Below are 16,538 nucleotides of genomic sequence, written 5' to 3'. Positions count from 1 at the left end.
CTCTTCCTTCAGGCTAGTTTAGTCTGCCTCTCTGAGCCCAGTTTGCTTTGCGTTTCTTTGAGCTGCTATAGATCATTTATTCTTCTGCCAAAAATCATAGTCAAAAAGTTAGCAGGAAAGAGATGTATCAAGCAAGAGTGGTATACTTGAAGGTGTTTTTAAGCCACCTCTCACTACAGCAGGGACAGGAAGGCAGCACGACTTGGTGATGGTCACCAATAATTCATTTTTCTCAATTTTTTTTCTTATTTTTTACTTTTTTAATCATTTATGTTGACCAATTCCTCTTTGAAACTGTGACTTTCCTTATGAGATTAATCATACAGCTGCTTCAAAATTTTTTTACCTCCATGTTGATTTAAAATTTCTTATACCCATTCTCACTTGTGAGTTCTAGTCTTTAATTTCCAACCACCTTTAGAGTATTTCCATTTAATTTTACTAATCTGTCTCCCAGATTTCCCATTTTTTCCATTGTATTAGTATTCTCCTGAACTTTGGAAGCTTGGAGTCATCTTGAAAGTCCCTTATCTCTTTCATCAAATCTCTTGTAAAGTCATGTGTCTTCCTGTGCACAGCCTCTTCACCTTGTCCATTTTTACTGTCACCTTTTTATTCTGCTGGATTTCACTTCACATCTAAATTATTTCAGTAGTCTTTCGACTGGATCTCCTTTATCTAGATCACCTTTCTCCTCTAATCCATCTAGTACAAACTGATTAAAATATAACTTGTTTTGTTGCTTTCCTGGTAAAAATACTATTCTCCTGCATTACTATTAAGATCAAGTTTAAATTTTGGCCCTGAAAGTGGCCCATTTTTGCTTATCCTTTGTGTCTCCCACTGCTCTTTGAGATCATCTCCTTCATTAAGCAGGGTGCTGTGTGCGATTCTTCGTACATACCATGTCTGTGGTTTTTCTCCTTGCTTTTGTAAATGTTCTGAACCATGCTGTGGTTTCACCGTCCCCCGCACCCCCCACCCCAGTCTATCCAAATTTCTGGATTTGTTCGGAAAAGCTTCCCTGATTCCCCCAAGTGTGTGTTTCTTGTTTCCTTTAAAAAAAAAAAAAAAAAGTTTCTTTCTGGATATTTTTCATCTTTCCCCAATTAGATTATAAGCCCTTTGAAAATAGGGACTCAGCCTTTTCTACTTTTGATTTTGTGCTTGGCAGTTTGGATGGGTGTTCAGTAAACATTAAATTTGTGAGATGATTAAGTAAGAAACTCAACTAGTGTGTTAATATAGTGCAAACTTGTGTGTTCAAAGATGGTTTTAACTTTTGAGATTTTTTTTCCTTTGCTAGTGTGTTAGGTTCGATTGAAGTCAATCCTTGGCAGTTATTTTTATTCTGTAAATTTGGTAAATTTTTGATTAAATAAATTTTGATGAATTGATTTTCTGTCTAAAGAGCATTGCTTCCTAGAAGATTTAGTAATTCCTCAAAATGTTTACAAAGTTATCAGTTAATGTGATTCCAAGAAACTAAATAGTCAAAATGTGATGAATATGTTGTTCCATATGTTCCTGGGAACAACACACCAATGATTCTCACCTCTATGCCTGCCAGATAAAAGTATTTGAACGTAATAGACTTCCTCTTAAGATGCTGAAAGAGTGGTCTCTTGAGAGTTTGAATCAAGATGAAAAAACAATTCAGTAGTGTGACTATAACTAAAATACCTAACTGTTCTTCAAGAATAACTTAACAGATCTGTAGAAGATTTATTAGAGGACAACTGAAAGGCTGCTATGTAAGATAAACCGAAAAGATTTTATTTTCAACTTGGAGAAGATATGCACAAATAAACTGTATTAGGGTCTCTACTTCAAACTTGAGGATTTTGTGTGTGTGTTGTCGGCAGGGGTGTGTGAAAACAAAAGGAAGTCTGCTCGCTCAGTAGTGCCAAAATCAAGGTGATAATAAAAAGTTGCTTGTGTATATTTTCATCTCCTGTTTTGAATTTGAGCTCATGGAAGATAACAACCACATTTGCCTGCTGTTCCATGTCTTTGTGCCACTGTCAGAAGCAGAGTTCTAGGCCCGAAAGACCCGAAGAGCAAATGAATATGGCATTTTATATGTTCTAATCAGAGACACTACCTGGATGGAAAGTTAGCTGCAAACATTTGTATGTGTGCTGTTCTTAATAAAATGAGTATTCTGTTAAAGAATAAAGGAAATTAATATGTAATTATAAGACTTTCTTATGCCAATTGTATTGCATGATTCTGTGCTTTAAACATTATAGCATGCTGGCAAAATAAAGAATCTGAGAGCTGGTAAAGCAAAAAAAAAAAGAGGAAGAATTGGTCTAGAATACCACTAATAAAAATGGTGCTGTTTTCCGCTGTCTTTGGAGAAGTAGGCACCCTAAAAATACTCATGAGTATATTGCAATTAGAGAGAAAATAGCAACTTTACTTTCAAGCAGGTTATAAATATTCATCAATTCAAGAGACAAATATATTGTTCATTTACTTATTGTAAGCACTTTTTGTTTTCCATCATTTCTTTCATGTTTATATCATCTTCTGCTTGGTTTTCTCCTGTTTCTCTGCTTAAGTAGTATTTTAGAGTTTCATTTCTTTTTTGACTTTCTATTGCTATGAGAGATACCTTTTAAAAAGCTTTCCAGAGTATTGAATATTTTCCATGTTTCTCCTGCGTATTTTCATCAAAGGACAGTGTCTTTCTAAGAATTTTGTTAGTACCTCTTTTCAAAAGCAGACAGCAAAAAAGACTGCCTTACCTTGTTGTAAAAGAGCAGCCTGTTGACCTTTTGAGCACATAAATCAGGGGTAAGAAATCCATATTTCTATTAAGAAAAAACATTGACAGGAAAAAAAAATAAGTACAGTAAATAGCATATTGTATGACTTGTAGTGGGAGAAGAAGGAAAATGATAGAAATAGAAAGGGTAAAATAATTCAGTCTTAATGGCAAGCTTGAAAGTGTTTTTTGGTTTTGTTTTTACTTATTAAGAAGTGGTGAGGGCTTCCCTGGTGGCGCAGTGGTTGGGAGTCTGCCTGCTAATGCAGGGGACGCGGGTTCGAGCCCTGGTCTGGGAGGATCCCACATGCTGCCCAGCAACTGGGCCCGTGAGCCACAGCTGCTGGGCCTGCGCGTCTGGAGCCTGTGCTCCGCAACGAGAGAGGCCGCAGTAGTGAGAGGCCCGCGCACCGCGATGAAGGGTGGCCCCCGCTTGCCGCAACTGGAGAAAGCCCGTGCACAGAAACGAAGACCCAACATAGCAATCAATCAATCAATCAATCAATCAATTAAAAAAAAAAAAAGACTCCTCATTTCCTCCTCTTCCCCTTTAAAAAAGAAAAAAAATTGTATCAGAAACTTTGAAATATCTTTCTGTTTCATCTTGATTTAGATAATAGAAACATTTAAAAAAAAAAAAAAAAAAAAAGAAGTGGTGAGATGCCATCATTAGAAGAGACTGTTGTTTTCATTCTTTCTTAAAGAAGCCAGAAACATAATTTGAGAAAGAAGAGCTATATTATTCCTAATGCCTAAACGTTCTTCTTGGAAACTCTTTCATTGTTTTCAGCCCCTTTCCCCCCTTCTAAAATAATAGCTTAATCTTCTGGTCTAGTTTGGTTCTATTTGGAACCAAAGAAAATAATGACAACAATTTTTAACTCTGAAACTTTTTAACTCTGAAAGACTTTTAAATGAATAAATCCATAAGTTATTAAGAATGAACATTTTTTAATTTAAACTTCAAAAGTAAAACTTTAAATATACAGCCTGCATTTTCAAGATAAGTTTACAGATTGGATTTCATAATTGGAGTTATTTCTTCATAATTATATGCCCTTTCCAAAGGCTGTAAACAACAAATCATATACCTTGTACCTTGTCTGAGAAGCATAACCTTCTAGAACCTAAAGTACCATTTATACAAGAGCAATGTGAAATAATTTTAGGATGGGAATCTATTCTACTTTCAGCAGACCATATACCATCTAGCAACACATTATAATATTGTCAGAAATCATTTATGTATGAATACCTTCATATACTTAAAGATGAAAATGTCATTTTAAGTCTCACAGACCAGGGATCATTCTTACAGTAAGGGGGCTATGTTAGTTTTACTTTCCTGCTGCCTTTTAACTCAAATGGTGGAATAATCAATCTGCTTTCTAGTTGAGATTCTTTTAGAATAAACTGTTTAATGAAGAGTGTCCAGTTTTAGATCTTTGGGGGATGGTGTTTCATATCTTCCAAAGATCACACTGTAGTTTTCCCATAGTATATCAGGAGGTGAGAGGCTTAAGAGGATCATTGCATCTGTCTTGGTGATTGATTTTTGGAAGAGTCTGGAAGATGATCTGTCCTAACTTTCTCAGGTTGAACTTTCAAGCTGTGATACTTTTCTTAAAGTTATTTCTGTACATTAATCAATGAGGAAAATTTCTTAGCAGGCTTATTGTGAAGCTTGAGGTAGAAGCTCCCCCACCATCTTGCCTGCTCCAGCCTTCCCCCTTGTGTTATGTCTATCTACAGTACTTGGCATATGACTGTGAGGTGTTTTATGGTGGTTTAATTAAAGTATTACTGAGGAAGCACTGGCATGTTCAGGTCTGGCACTGTCTAGTATGTATAGTGAATGAAACTTCTTTTGGAACTGAATCTCTTAGTTATCATCCCTTCTTTGAAGTCAAGGGGAGAATTTTTCATTAAAATTACGTCTTTTGCTTGTTGTCTTATATATATTCTTTTTAGATAGAAGAAAGGTAAAGTTTAAGAGACATTGAGCGGATGCTGAATTGTTGCACCTCCAGATCCTAGAGCCCATGTCACACCCACTCTCAGCCTAGCAACAAGTAGTAAAAGACATTTGGAATCCCTTTTCCCCCATCCAACCTTGACTATTAAGACTGACAGCAAGGATTTAGCAATTAGAAATACTACATACTTTGTTCTCCTACCTTTCAACAAGAATCAGCATGTAAAGTTGAAGTTTCCTGACCAGAATTTGGAAGACTATAATGTGATTCCCTGGGCCTTGATTCCAGAAGAAGGAGCTCTCTGAATATGTGTTTACTAGTTGGTGGTGAATTCGTGAGTCGCCAACTATTAGGCCTTTATGTCCAGATATTATCTCAATTTATGGAGTAAGGTCCCTGAGTTCTCCTCTTTCCTTCCACAGGGCAAGCAGGAGGACTTCAAGACGACAGTTCTGGAGGGTATGGAGACGGCCAAGCATCAGGTGAGGGTGGCATTAGATGCTTGCCACTTAGCAAGAGCCGCCAAGTCAGGGATTGATGCTTGCAAGTGTTTTTGGCTGTAGTACCCACATTTTAGCCAGAAGCGCAGGGGAACTTTAACCCACAGGACAGAGTAGTATAATAGGAGAAAGTGTAGCCAGAACAAAGGCAAGCAAAACCTTTTGAAGTCCTCAGGCCGATCTCAGCCCTCCACTCTTCTTCATGTTTTTGAGGAGATGGCGGGTACTTTTCTCCCCAGCAGCCTTTATAGTAAAAGTAAACATGATATAAAACATAGACTTAGAAATCATGGGACCTTTACAAAGAAAAATAACTTTATACACAGAGGGGAAGCCATAGGCTGAAAAACAGGATGGAAAGGCATTCTAGGATTAGTCAGAGGAACTATGTGGGCAAGAGAAATGGTTGTTAAGTGGTATTGGATACAGTTTTTTCAGTTGACATTACATAGTTAATCATTTTGCAGTTTAAACATTTTGTTTCTCACATGAAAATTAATCTTTGTTAAAAAGTCTGCTTGAAGTGCTGTTTCTTTTCAGACCAAACTATGAGATTTTAACTTTTGGAAAAAGTAAAGGGTTAAATGATTTATAGGGACCCATCTGGAACAGTTAACGTTTGTTCCAAGAATCCAAAGTAGAATATCTGGATTTCATCCTTTACCTCGTAAAGGATGTTATTGTGTGTGCCAGTGCTCAAAACTAGTTTATATATACATTTTGATAGACTTGGAATAGGTATCACTTTTGGAGTTTGTCACTTTTGAACTCTTAAGTCTACTTTAAAATTATTTATTTATTATAGTTTGTGTACAGCAGGTCCAGGGAATATTTGTATTTTACCCTCTTGGATCAAAAATAGTTCAATGTTAATACAGAAATTAGTACTTAGGGGATCCAGAATGTTAGAAGTAGACTTCTTTAAATGCTTTTCAAAGGATTGGAGGTTGATAATCAGTACATGGTTGTCTTAGAGGAGTTAAAATTCTCATTCAGAGTCTATATCTGGCAGATCAGTCTTCAAGAATGCTTTTCATCAAATGATGCACAATTGGATCTTCCATGGAACTGTTGAGGGTCAGGGATAGCCTTTAGAGCTTTAATCTTGAAGAAATAAATTGAGTTTTCTTGTTTTTTTTTGTTTTGTTTTTACATGAGTAATAAATAAGTTTACTCTTTTGCTTAAGTAAACAACATGTTGTATTGCTGAAAGTAAAAGCAGACTTTCATATAGAACTGTGGTGCTACTGACTTAATATTAGTAGAACATGAGTTTTAAGTGTTTCCAGGAATGGTGGTGACTATTCTGAACCCTTCAAGATCTCTTCTTTAGATTTTCACCGTGTTCAGAAGCATGCATTTGTGAGATGATCAGTCAGAGTTAGAAACGTATGCTTGTAAGTGATCAACGTTATTCTCTTAACAAAACCAAATGACCGTCATGAGTATCTTGGGACCAGGATCACATCTTGACTTTTAAAAAATCATACCAAGTTGGTATTTACATCCTAAATCTTAAAAGTTAGAAGGGAACTTGAGGTCATCTTGCCTAGCTTTCTGCCTTCAAACAGGTGGTATTTGTATCACCCCTGTTTTATCAGGTCCTGAAACACAAAGTTAAATGACTCGACCAGGAATATACCCAACTGTGGAGGACTGAGAACCCAGAGGTCTCGTTTATTATGCGTAGACTATTCCTTACACCCTCCCTCATAGAATCATTTAAAGTGTGCGTTTGCGCTAAAAATAAAAAATCTAAAGCATAAGAAATCATAGGATCCTCCTCTTTTTCCTTTTTCTCTCTTCTCCCCCTATTCTTTATTCTTTTATTTTTAAACTATTATAGGACTGGATATGGTGCATCTAAACTTACTAATTTTAGGAAGTTTATATGTACGTCCTATCAGGCTCTTGTTTTCCCTCTTTAGCTAGAAATCTAATTGTAGTTAATTTTATCTGCGTTAATAAAGAGGGGGAAAAGGCAAGAAACTCATGGAGGCCTTCTTTTCTGTTATATCTCTCTTACTTCATTCAAGATGCTACCTGTGTCATATCAGAATCAGGGGGGAAATGATTTCATGGAATAGCGGTCCTATATCCTCACTTCCCCCCTCCTTTTTTCTGCCTAATTGATATATCCGGAAAGGTCTAAATTAGTCCCTTAAATATTTAACTACTTTTACTGTGTTTAGAGAGAAAGCCTGAGCCAATCAGACCATTAGAAAAGGCAATTATGCTTTAGCATGACTGCATTTTGAAAGGTGATGCTGGAAATTTCCTGTGTGAAGTGGTGAGAAAGAGGAATTGAACAGAGGGCAAGATTGGTATGTAGGCAGCCTTGGGGCTTTTAAAAAATTAAGGTAGCATCTTTGAAACATTCTAGATTTCCAGAATACCAGACTCTGTTAAGTACACACAAACACCAAAGTATAAAACTGTATTCCAGAGCCAAGTGTAAATACTTCTGAATTATATGTACTACTGCTACTTTTTTTTTTTTTTTTTTTACTGCTACTTTTAATCAGGATATTATACTGAAGACAATTGTATTCTGTAAGGTTCTTCCCTCTAAAGGAGATACTTGAGTTAGATTATCCAGAGTGGTTTGTGAGTTCATTTTGAAATATTTTATAGAAAGAATGTTTTGATTTAGCTTCTGAGCAGTTTAGGTTCCAAATTAACATTTTTTGTTTCCTTGGAAAAAAGTTAGATTTTTTAATCTTGCACACTTGTCACCTTGATTTTGATAATGGTTTCCTTCTTTGAAATAGTAATTTTCATCCCTAAAAACCAGAAGGAAGGCAATAATTACTGAGTTTTTAGGGACCATTTTTCATTTTTTAAAAATTTATTTTTAAGAATAATTGGGGGTTTTTTTAGATGTTATATAGAAGATAGAGATGGAGAACAGTTATTCCACATATACATTAATGTTACAACTTTTGGCTTCTTTAATTCCTTTTGTTAAACTTTTGATGTTTGATTCAAAGATAATTTAAAACTGTCATATGACTGATATAAAATTTCTTAATTGTTACCTATTTCCCAAATTAGCCAACTATATTGGAGTGATTTCTGTTGATAAGAACACTTGGAATGAGGAACCAAATATAATGTAAAATTTAGTGTTATTTCCCCACATGGTGTTTCTGGCTGTCATTGACAATAGTATTTTGCAGTAGGATTGATGTCCATTGACCACTTATTAAACATATATATAGAAGATAATATAGCTAAGAAAGAAAACTACCCTATTTTTGGGAGGGAGAAGTAGAGTTTACAGAGTTCATTGGTTGTCTTATTAATAGTATACACATGAAATATACCAAGAAGTAACCTATTAAGAGGTATTTGGTCCAAATACTCAGGATTATTGGGTAGATAATGCTTCTTATAAATGTGACATGTTTTGGGACTTGGCTTTGTTTTTTGTTTATTTATTTTGATTTGGGGGTACAGGACTGGGGACATCAAAGCTGTATAGTTGAGGCTTCCCTGGTGGCGCAGTGGTTAAGAATCTGCCTGCCAACGCAGGGGACATGGGTTTGATCCCTGGTCCGGGAAGATCCCACATGCCACGGAGCAAGCCCGCGTGCAGCAACAAAGATCCAACACAGCCAAAAAAAAAAAAAAGCTGTATAGTTTTCGAAACTTTCAAATTACTGAAATAACCTATACGTCTGATAGTCAGCATTTCTTCTTTTCATGCCTTAATTTCATGCTTCACCCTCCACAGTATGGCTGTTACTGATTATCTTTTTCCTTAAGGAGTAATTAATTCTCCTGACAGTCTTTAATTTTAGGTTGAGATTCATTAAATGTGAGGATTATTGATTTGATCTACTGTTGTGAATACAGTATTTGTGCCCTCATAATCTCCTGTGAATGGATGAATTTTTCTTCTTGTCTCCAACAACAGTATTTCTTAATGTACAGCCCACAGTAGCATTAGACATTTTTGCTTAACCTCTTGTTAACCATTATTTTTTCCTAGATAGTGTTTGGGTGTCTTTGTGGAAACAACACCTCAATAGCTTAGCTATAATTTTCTAAGTTAGATCTTTACCTGCCTTGTTCGTCTTCTTTTTTTTTTTTAAACATCTTTATTGGAGTATAATTGCTTTACAATGGTGTGTTAGTTTCTGCTTATAACAAAGTGAATCAGCTATACAGATACATATATCCCCATATCTCCTCCCTCTTGCATCTCCCTCCCACCCTCCCTATCCCACCCCCCCATCCCACCCCTCTAGGTGGTCACAAAGCACCGAGCTGATCTCCCTGTGCTATGTGGCTGCTTCCCACTAGCTGTTTTCCATTTGATAGTATATATAAGTCCATGCCACTCTCTCACTTCGTCCCAGCTTACCCTTCCCCCTCCCCGTGTCCTCAAGTCCATTCTCTACGTCTGTGTCTTTATTCCTGTCCTGCCCTTAGGTTCTTCATAACCTTTTTTTTTTCTTTTTTAGATTCCATATATATTAGCATACAGTATTTATTTTTCTCTTTCTGACTTACTTCACTCTGTATGACAATCTCTAGGTCCATCCACCTCACTACAAATAACTCAATTTTGTTTCTTTTTATGGCTGAGTAATATTCCATTGTATATATGTGCCACATCTTCTTTATCCATTCATCTGTCGATGGACACTTGTTGCTTCCATGACCTGGCTATTGTAAATAGAGCTGCAGTGAACACTGTGGTACATGACTCTTTTTGAATTATGGTTTTCTCAGGGTATATGCCCAGTAGTGGGATTGCTGGGTCATATGGTAGTTCCATTTGTAGTTTTTTAAGGAACCTCCATACTGTTCTCCATAGTGGCTATATCAATTTACATTCCCACCAACAGTGCAAGAGGGTTCCCTTTTCTCCACACCCTCTCCAGCATTTGTTGTTTGTATATTTTTTTGATGATGGCCATTCTGATTGGTGTGAGGTGATACCTCATTGTAGTTTTGATTTGCATTTCTCTAATGATTAGTGATGTTGAGCATCCTTTCATGTGTTTGTTGGCAGTCTGTATATCTTCTTTGGAGAAATGTCTATTTAGGTCTTCTGCCCATTTTTGGATTGGGTTGTTTATTTTTTTGATATTGAGCTGCATGAGCTGCTTGTAAATTTTGGAGGTTAATCCTTTGTCAGTTGCTTCATTTGCAAATATTTTCTCCCATTCTGAGGGTTGTCTTTTCGTCTTGTTTATGGTTTCCTTTGCTGTGCAAAAGCTTTTAAGTTTCATTAGGTCCCATTTGTTTATTTTTGTTTTTATTTCGATTTCTCTAGGAGGTGCGTCAAAAAGGATCTTGCTGTGATTTATGTCATAGAGTGTTCTGCCTAGGTTTTCCTCTGAGCGTTTTGTAGTGTCTGCCCTTACATTTAGGTCTTTAATCCATTTTGAGTTTATTTTTTTGTACGGTGTTAGAGGGTGTTCTAATTTCATTCTTTTACATATAGCTGTCCAGTTTTCCCAGCACCACTTATTGAAGAGGCTGTCTTTTCTCCACTGTATATTCTTGCCTCCTTTATCAAAAATAAGGTAACCATATGTGCGTGGGTTTATCTCTGGGCTTTCTATCCTGTTCCATTGATCTATATTTCTGTTTTTGTGCCAGTACCATACTGTCCTGATTGCTGTAGCTTTGTAGTATAGTCTGAAGTCAGGGAGCCTGATTCCTCCAGCTCCGTTTTTCTTTCTCAAGATTGCTTTTGCTATTTGGGGTCTTTTGTGTTTCCATACAAATTGTGAAATTTTTTGTTCTAGTTCTGTGAAAAATGCCATTGGTAGTTTGATAGGGATTGCATTGAATCTGTAGATTGCTTTGGGTAGTATAGTCATTTTCACAATGTTGGTTCTTCCAATCCAAGAACATGGTATATCTCTCCATCTGTTTGTATCATCTTTAATTTCTTTCATCAGTGTCTTATAGTTTTCTGCATATAGGTCTTTTGTCTCCTTAGGTAGGTTTATTCCTAGGTATTTTATTCTTTTTGTTGCAGTGGTAAATGGGAGTGTTTCCTTAATTTCTCTTTCAGATTTTTCATCATTAGTGTATAAGAATGCAAGAGATTTCTGTGCATTAATTTTGTATCCTGCTACTTTACCACATTCATTGATTAGCTCTAGTAGTTTTCTGGTAGCATCTTTAGGATTCTCTATGTATAGTATCATGTCATCTGCAAACAGTGACAGCTTTACTTCTTCTTTTCTGATTTGAATTCCTTTTATTTCTTTTTCTTCTCTGATTGCTGTGGCTAAAACTTCCAAAACTATGTTGAATAATAGTGGTGAGAGTGGACAACCTTGTCTTGTTCCTGATCTTAGAGGAAATGGTTTCAGTTTTTCACCACTGGGAATGATGTTGGCTGTGGGTTTGTCATATATGGCCTTTATTATGTTGAGGTAAGTTCCCTCTATGCCTACTTTCTGGAGGGTTTTTATCATAAATGGGTATTGAATTTTGTCAAAAGCTTTTTCTGCATCTATTGAGATGATCATATGGTTTTTCTCCTTCAGTTTGTTAATATGGTTTATCACATTGATTGATTTGCATATACCGAAGAATCCCTGCATTCCTGGGATAAACCCCACTTGATCATGGTGTATGATTCTTTTAATGTGCTGTTGGATTCTGTTTGCTATTATTTTGTTGAGGATTTTTGCATCGATGTTCATCAGTGATATTGGCCTGTAGTTTTCTTTCTTTGTGACATCTTTGGTTTCGGTATCAGGGTGATGGTGGCCTCGTAGAATGAGTTTGGGAGTGTTCCTCCCTCTGCTGTATTTTGGAAGAGTTTGAGAAGGATAGATGTTAGCTCTTCTCTAAATGTTTGATAGAATTCGCCTGTGAAGCCATCTGGTCCTGGGCTTTTGTTTGTTGGAAGATTTTTAATCACAGTTTCAATTTCACTGCTTATGATTGGTCTGTTTATATTTTCTATTTCTTCCTGGTTCAGTCTCAGAAGGTTGTGCTTTTCTAACAATTTGTCCATTTCTTCCAGGGTGTCCAGTTTATTGGCATATAGTTGCTTGTAGTAATCTCTCATGATCCTTTGTATTTCTGCAGTGTCAGTTGTTACTTCTTTTTCATTTCTTATTCTGTTGATTTGAGTCTTCTGCCTTTTTTTCTTGATGAGTCTGGCTAATGGTTTATCGATTTTGTTTATCTTCTGAAAGAACCAGCTTTTAGTTTTATTGATCTTTGCTATCGTTTCCTTCATTTCTTTTTCATTTATTTCTGATCTGATCTTTATGATTTCTTTCCTTCTGCTAACTTTGGGGTTTTTTTGTTCTTCTTTCTCTAATTGCTTTAGGTGTAAGGTTACATTGTTTATTTGAGATGTTTCTTGTTTCTTGAAGTGGGATTGTATTGCTATAAACTTCCCTCTTAGAACTGCTTTTGCTGCATCCCATAGGTTTTGGGTCATCATGTTTTCATTGTCATTTGTTTCTAGGTATTTTTTGATTTCCCATTTGATTTCTTCAGTGATCTCTTGGTTATTAAGTAGTGTATTGTTTAGCCTCCGTGTGTTTGTATTTTTTACAGATTTTCCCCTGTAATGATATCTAGTCTCATAGCACTGTGGTCGGAAAAGATACGTGATATGATTTCAATTTTCTTAAATTTACTGAGGCTTGATTTGTGACCCAAGATATGATCTTTCCTGGAGAATGTTCCATGAACACTTGAGAAGAAAGTGTATTCTGTTGTTTTTGGATGGAATGTCCTATAAATATCAATTAAGTCCATCTTGTTTAATGTATCATTTAAAGCTTGTGTTTCCTTATTTCATTTTGGATGATCTGTCTGTTGGTGAAAATGGGGTGGTAAAGTCCCCTACTATGATTGTGTTACTGTCTATTTCCCCTTTTATGGCTGTTAGCATTTGCCTTATGTATTGAGGTGATCCTATGTTGGGTGCATAAATATTTACAATTGTTATACCTTCTTCTTGTATTGATCCCTTTATCCTTATGTAGTGTCCTTCTTTGTCTCTTGTAATAGTCTTTATTTTAAAGTCTGTTTTGTCTGATGTGAGAATAGCTACTCCAGCTTTCTTTTGATTTCCATTTGCATGGAATATCTTTTTCCATCCCCTCACTTTCAGTGTGTATGTGTCCCTAGGTGTGAAGTGGGTCTCTTGTAGACAGCATACATACGGGTCTTGTTTTTGTATCTATTCAGCCAGTCTGTGTCTTTTGGTGGGAGCAGTGGGAGCATTTAATCCATTTACATTTAAGGTAATTATCGATATGTATGTTCCTATTACCATTTTCTTAATTGTTTTTGGTTTGCTATTGTAGGTCTTTTCCTTCTCTTGTGTTTCCTGCCTAGAGAAGTTCCTTTAGCATTTGTTGTATAGCTGTTTGGTGATGCTGAATTCTCTTAACTTTTGCTTGTCTGTAAAGGTTTTAATTTCTCCGTCGAATCTGAATGAGATCCTTGCTGGGTAGAGTAATCTTGGTTGTAGGTTTTTCCCTTTCATCACTTTAAATATGTCTTGCCACTCCCTTCTGGCTTGCAGAGTTTCTGCTGAAAGATCAGCTGTTAACTTTATGGGGATTCCCTTGTATGTTATTTGTTGTTTTTCCCTTGCTGCTTTTAATATTTTTTCTTTGTATTTAATTTTTGACAGTTTGATTAATATGTGTCTTGGCATGTTTCTCCTTGGATTTATCCTTTATGGGACTCTCTGTGCTTCCTGGACTTGATTGACTATTTCCTTTCCCATATTAGGGAAGTTTTCAACTATAATCTTGTCAAATATTTTCTCAGTCCGTTTCTTTTTCTCTCCTTCTTCTGGGACCCCTATAATTCGAATGTTGGTGCGTTTAATGTTGTCCCAGAGGTCTCTAAGACTGTCCTCAATTCTTTTCATTCTTTTTTCTTTATTCTGCTCTGCAGTAGTTATTTCCACTATTTTATCTTCCAGGTCACTTATCTGTTCTTCTACCTTAGTTATTCTGCTATTGATTCATTGTAGAGAATTTTTAATTTCATTTATTGTGTTGTTCATCATTGTTTGTTTGCTCTTTAGTTCTTCTAGGTCTTTGTGAAACGATTCTTGTATTTTCTCCATTGTATTTCCAAGATTTTGGATCATCTTTATTATCATTACTCTGAATTCTTTTTCAGGTAGACTGCCTATTTCCTCTTCATTTGTTTGGTCTGGTGCGTTTTTACCTTGCTCCTTCATCTGCTGTGTGTTTCTCTGTCTTCTCATTTTGCTTAACTTACTGTGTTTGGGGTCTCCTTTTTGCAGGCTGCAGGTTCATAGTTCCCGTTGTTTTTGGTGCCTGCCCCTAGTGGCTAAGGTTGGTTCAGTGGGTTGTGTAGGCTTCCTGGTGGATGGGACTGGTGCCTGTATTCTGGTGGATGAGGCTGGATCTTGTCTTTCTGGTTGGCAGGACCACATCCGGTGGTGTGTTTTGGGGTGTCTGTGACCTTATTATGATTTTTGGTAGCCTCTCTGCTAATGGGTGGGTCTGCTAATGGGTGGGGTTGTGTTCCTGTCTTGCTAGTTGTTTGGCATAAGGTGTCCAGTACTGTAGATTGCTGGTTGTTGAGTGGAGCTGTGTCTTAGCGTTGAGATGGAGATCTCTGGGAGAGCTCTCGCCGTTTGATATTATGTGGAGCTGGGAGGTCGCTGGTGGACCAATGTCCTGAACTCGGCTCTCCCACCTCAGAGGCACAGGCCTGACATCTGGCTGGAGCACCAAGACCCTGTCAGCTGCATGGCCAGGTACGTGGGGAGTTTCTTGCCTTTTGGGATGCCTGAGGTTTTCTGCCATCGTTCAGTAGGTGTTCTGTAGGAGTTATTCCACATGTAGATGTATTTCTGATGTATTTGTGGGGAAGAAGGTGATCTCCACGTCTCACTCCTCCGCCATATTGAAGGTCTCTGCCTTGTTCTTTTTATTCTCCAAATCTTACTAATGCCTTTCCTTTAATGTTGCTTCCATTATCAGTGTTTCCAACTTCTTGTTTTATGTGCTTTAAAATGATTAAATATGGGCTTCCCTGGTGGCGCAGTGGTTGAGAATCTGCCTGCTAATGCAGAGGACACGGGTTCGAGCCCTGGTCTGGGAAGATCCCACATGCCGCGGAGCAACTAGGCCCGTGAGCCACAATTACTGAGCCTGCGCGTCTGGAGCCTGTGCTCCGCAACAAGAGAGGCCGCGATAGTGAGAGGCCCGCGCACCGCGATGAAGAGTGGCCCCCACTTGCTGCAGTTAGAAAAAGCCCACACACAGAAACGTAGACCCAACACAGCCATAAATTAATTAATTAATTAATTAATTTTAAAAAATGATTAAATATGGATATCTGGTGCCTATCTTGTTACTTATATAATTACTTCAGTGGTATTGAATTTTGAAACTCTTTAAATTGTGTCTTGATATGTTCAGAAGCTGATGGTTAAGTATATATTTGTAAGATCATCTTAGAGAGCACCGAATCCTAACCACTAGACTACCAGGGACAGATCATCTTAGAAATAAAAGTAAAATATATGTGAATGTTTCTAAGGACATCTTATAAAGATGTACTTAACCATCAGCTTATACAAATATCAATTTAATACCCAATTTTAAGAATTATACTTGTTATATAAGTTATATATATACTATGTATATATATTACTATATAGTATATGCAGTAAAATATTTTACTTGCAATATGTAGTAAAGCATTTCTAATGTTTCTGCCAGAAAAGGCGAATTCCTTGCTTTCTTTTCTCTCTTCATTGTAGTCTACTTAGTTTCTCTCACTGCTTGCCAGCACTGAATTATGAGAATTGATGGATGGTGCCATTGATGAGATCATGTGTTGGTTATTAAACCTTAGAGTCCTCTTCATGTTCCCTGCTGTAGTCCTAAAAGAAGGCATGTGATTGTGTTTTTCACTCCATAGCCTCTTTTGCTTTCTTGTTAGTGTATTTTCCTTTACTCTGGTTCTTTAGTTTTAAAATTTATTGTATATTATCAATAATGCTAATTTTAATTAGAGTATCCTCCAATATTTTAAAGTTTTTTTGTGGATGAAGAAAACATTCTAAATGCCTTGTGCTTTATAAGGTATATTGTTTCACTCATTAGTAAACTGGTTTTTGGAATGTTAAGCTCAAAAGAATGACTAAATCCTAAGGCTGTTTCAGCTTTTGAGCAAATTGAAAGTTTTTTTAAAAAAGGAAGTGAGATCAGTCTGCAAGTAAGGCAAAGCTTTACAGAGGTTCTTCAGGCGAGAAAGGAGTTTGAGGCATAATCATTATCCCTAGTTTTGTAT

General features: G+C 36.6%; 1 protein-coding gene across 4 annotated transcripts in view; it reads left to right on the top strand.

Moving 5' to 3' along the window:
- The window catches only part of KDM1A (lysine demethylase 1A), a 63,048-nt gene that overhangs the window by 17,087 nt on the left and 29,423 nt on the right, over positions 1-16,538 (top strand). For 3 of the 4 annotated variants that reach the window (XR_014260966.1, XM_082451386.1, XM_082451384.1), the window contains exon 3: positions 5,172-5,231. The exons of the other annotated variant lie outside the window; for it this stretch is intronic. Coding sequence is in view for 2 of the 3 variants with exons in the window: in XM_082451386.1 (XP_082307512.1) it covers positions 5,172-5,231 (60 nt within the window). In the remaining variant the exon portion in view is untranslated. The remainder of the gene's footprint in view (positions 1-5,171; positions 5,232-16,538) is intronic. 4 annotated transcript variants of the gene reach the window in all.

This window comes from Balaenoptera physalus, assembly GCF_965194825.1.
Source record: "Balaenoptera physalus genome assembly, chromosome: 1".
Classification (NCBI taxonomy): domain Eukaryota; kingdom Metazoa; phylum Chordata; class Mammalia; order Artiodactyla; family Balaenopteridae; genus Balaenoptera; species Balaenoptera physalus.
The sequence above is the reverse complement of the archived record's forward strand: the minus strand, read 5'-3'. Positions and strand labels throughout refer to the sequence as shown.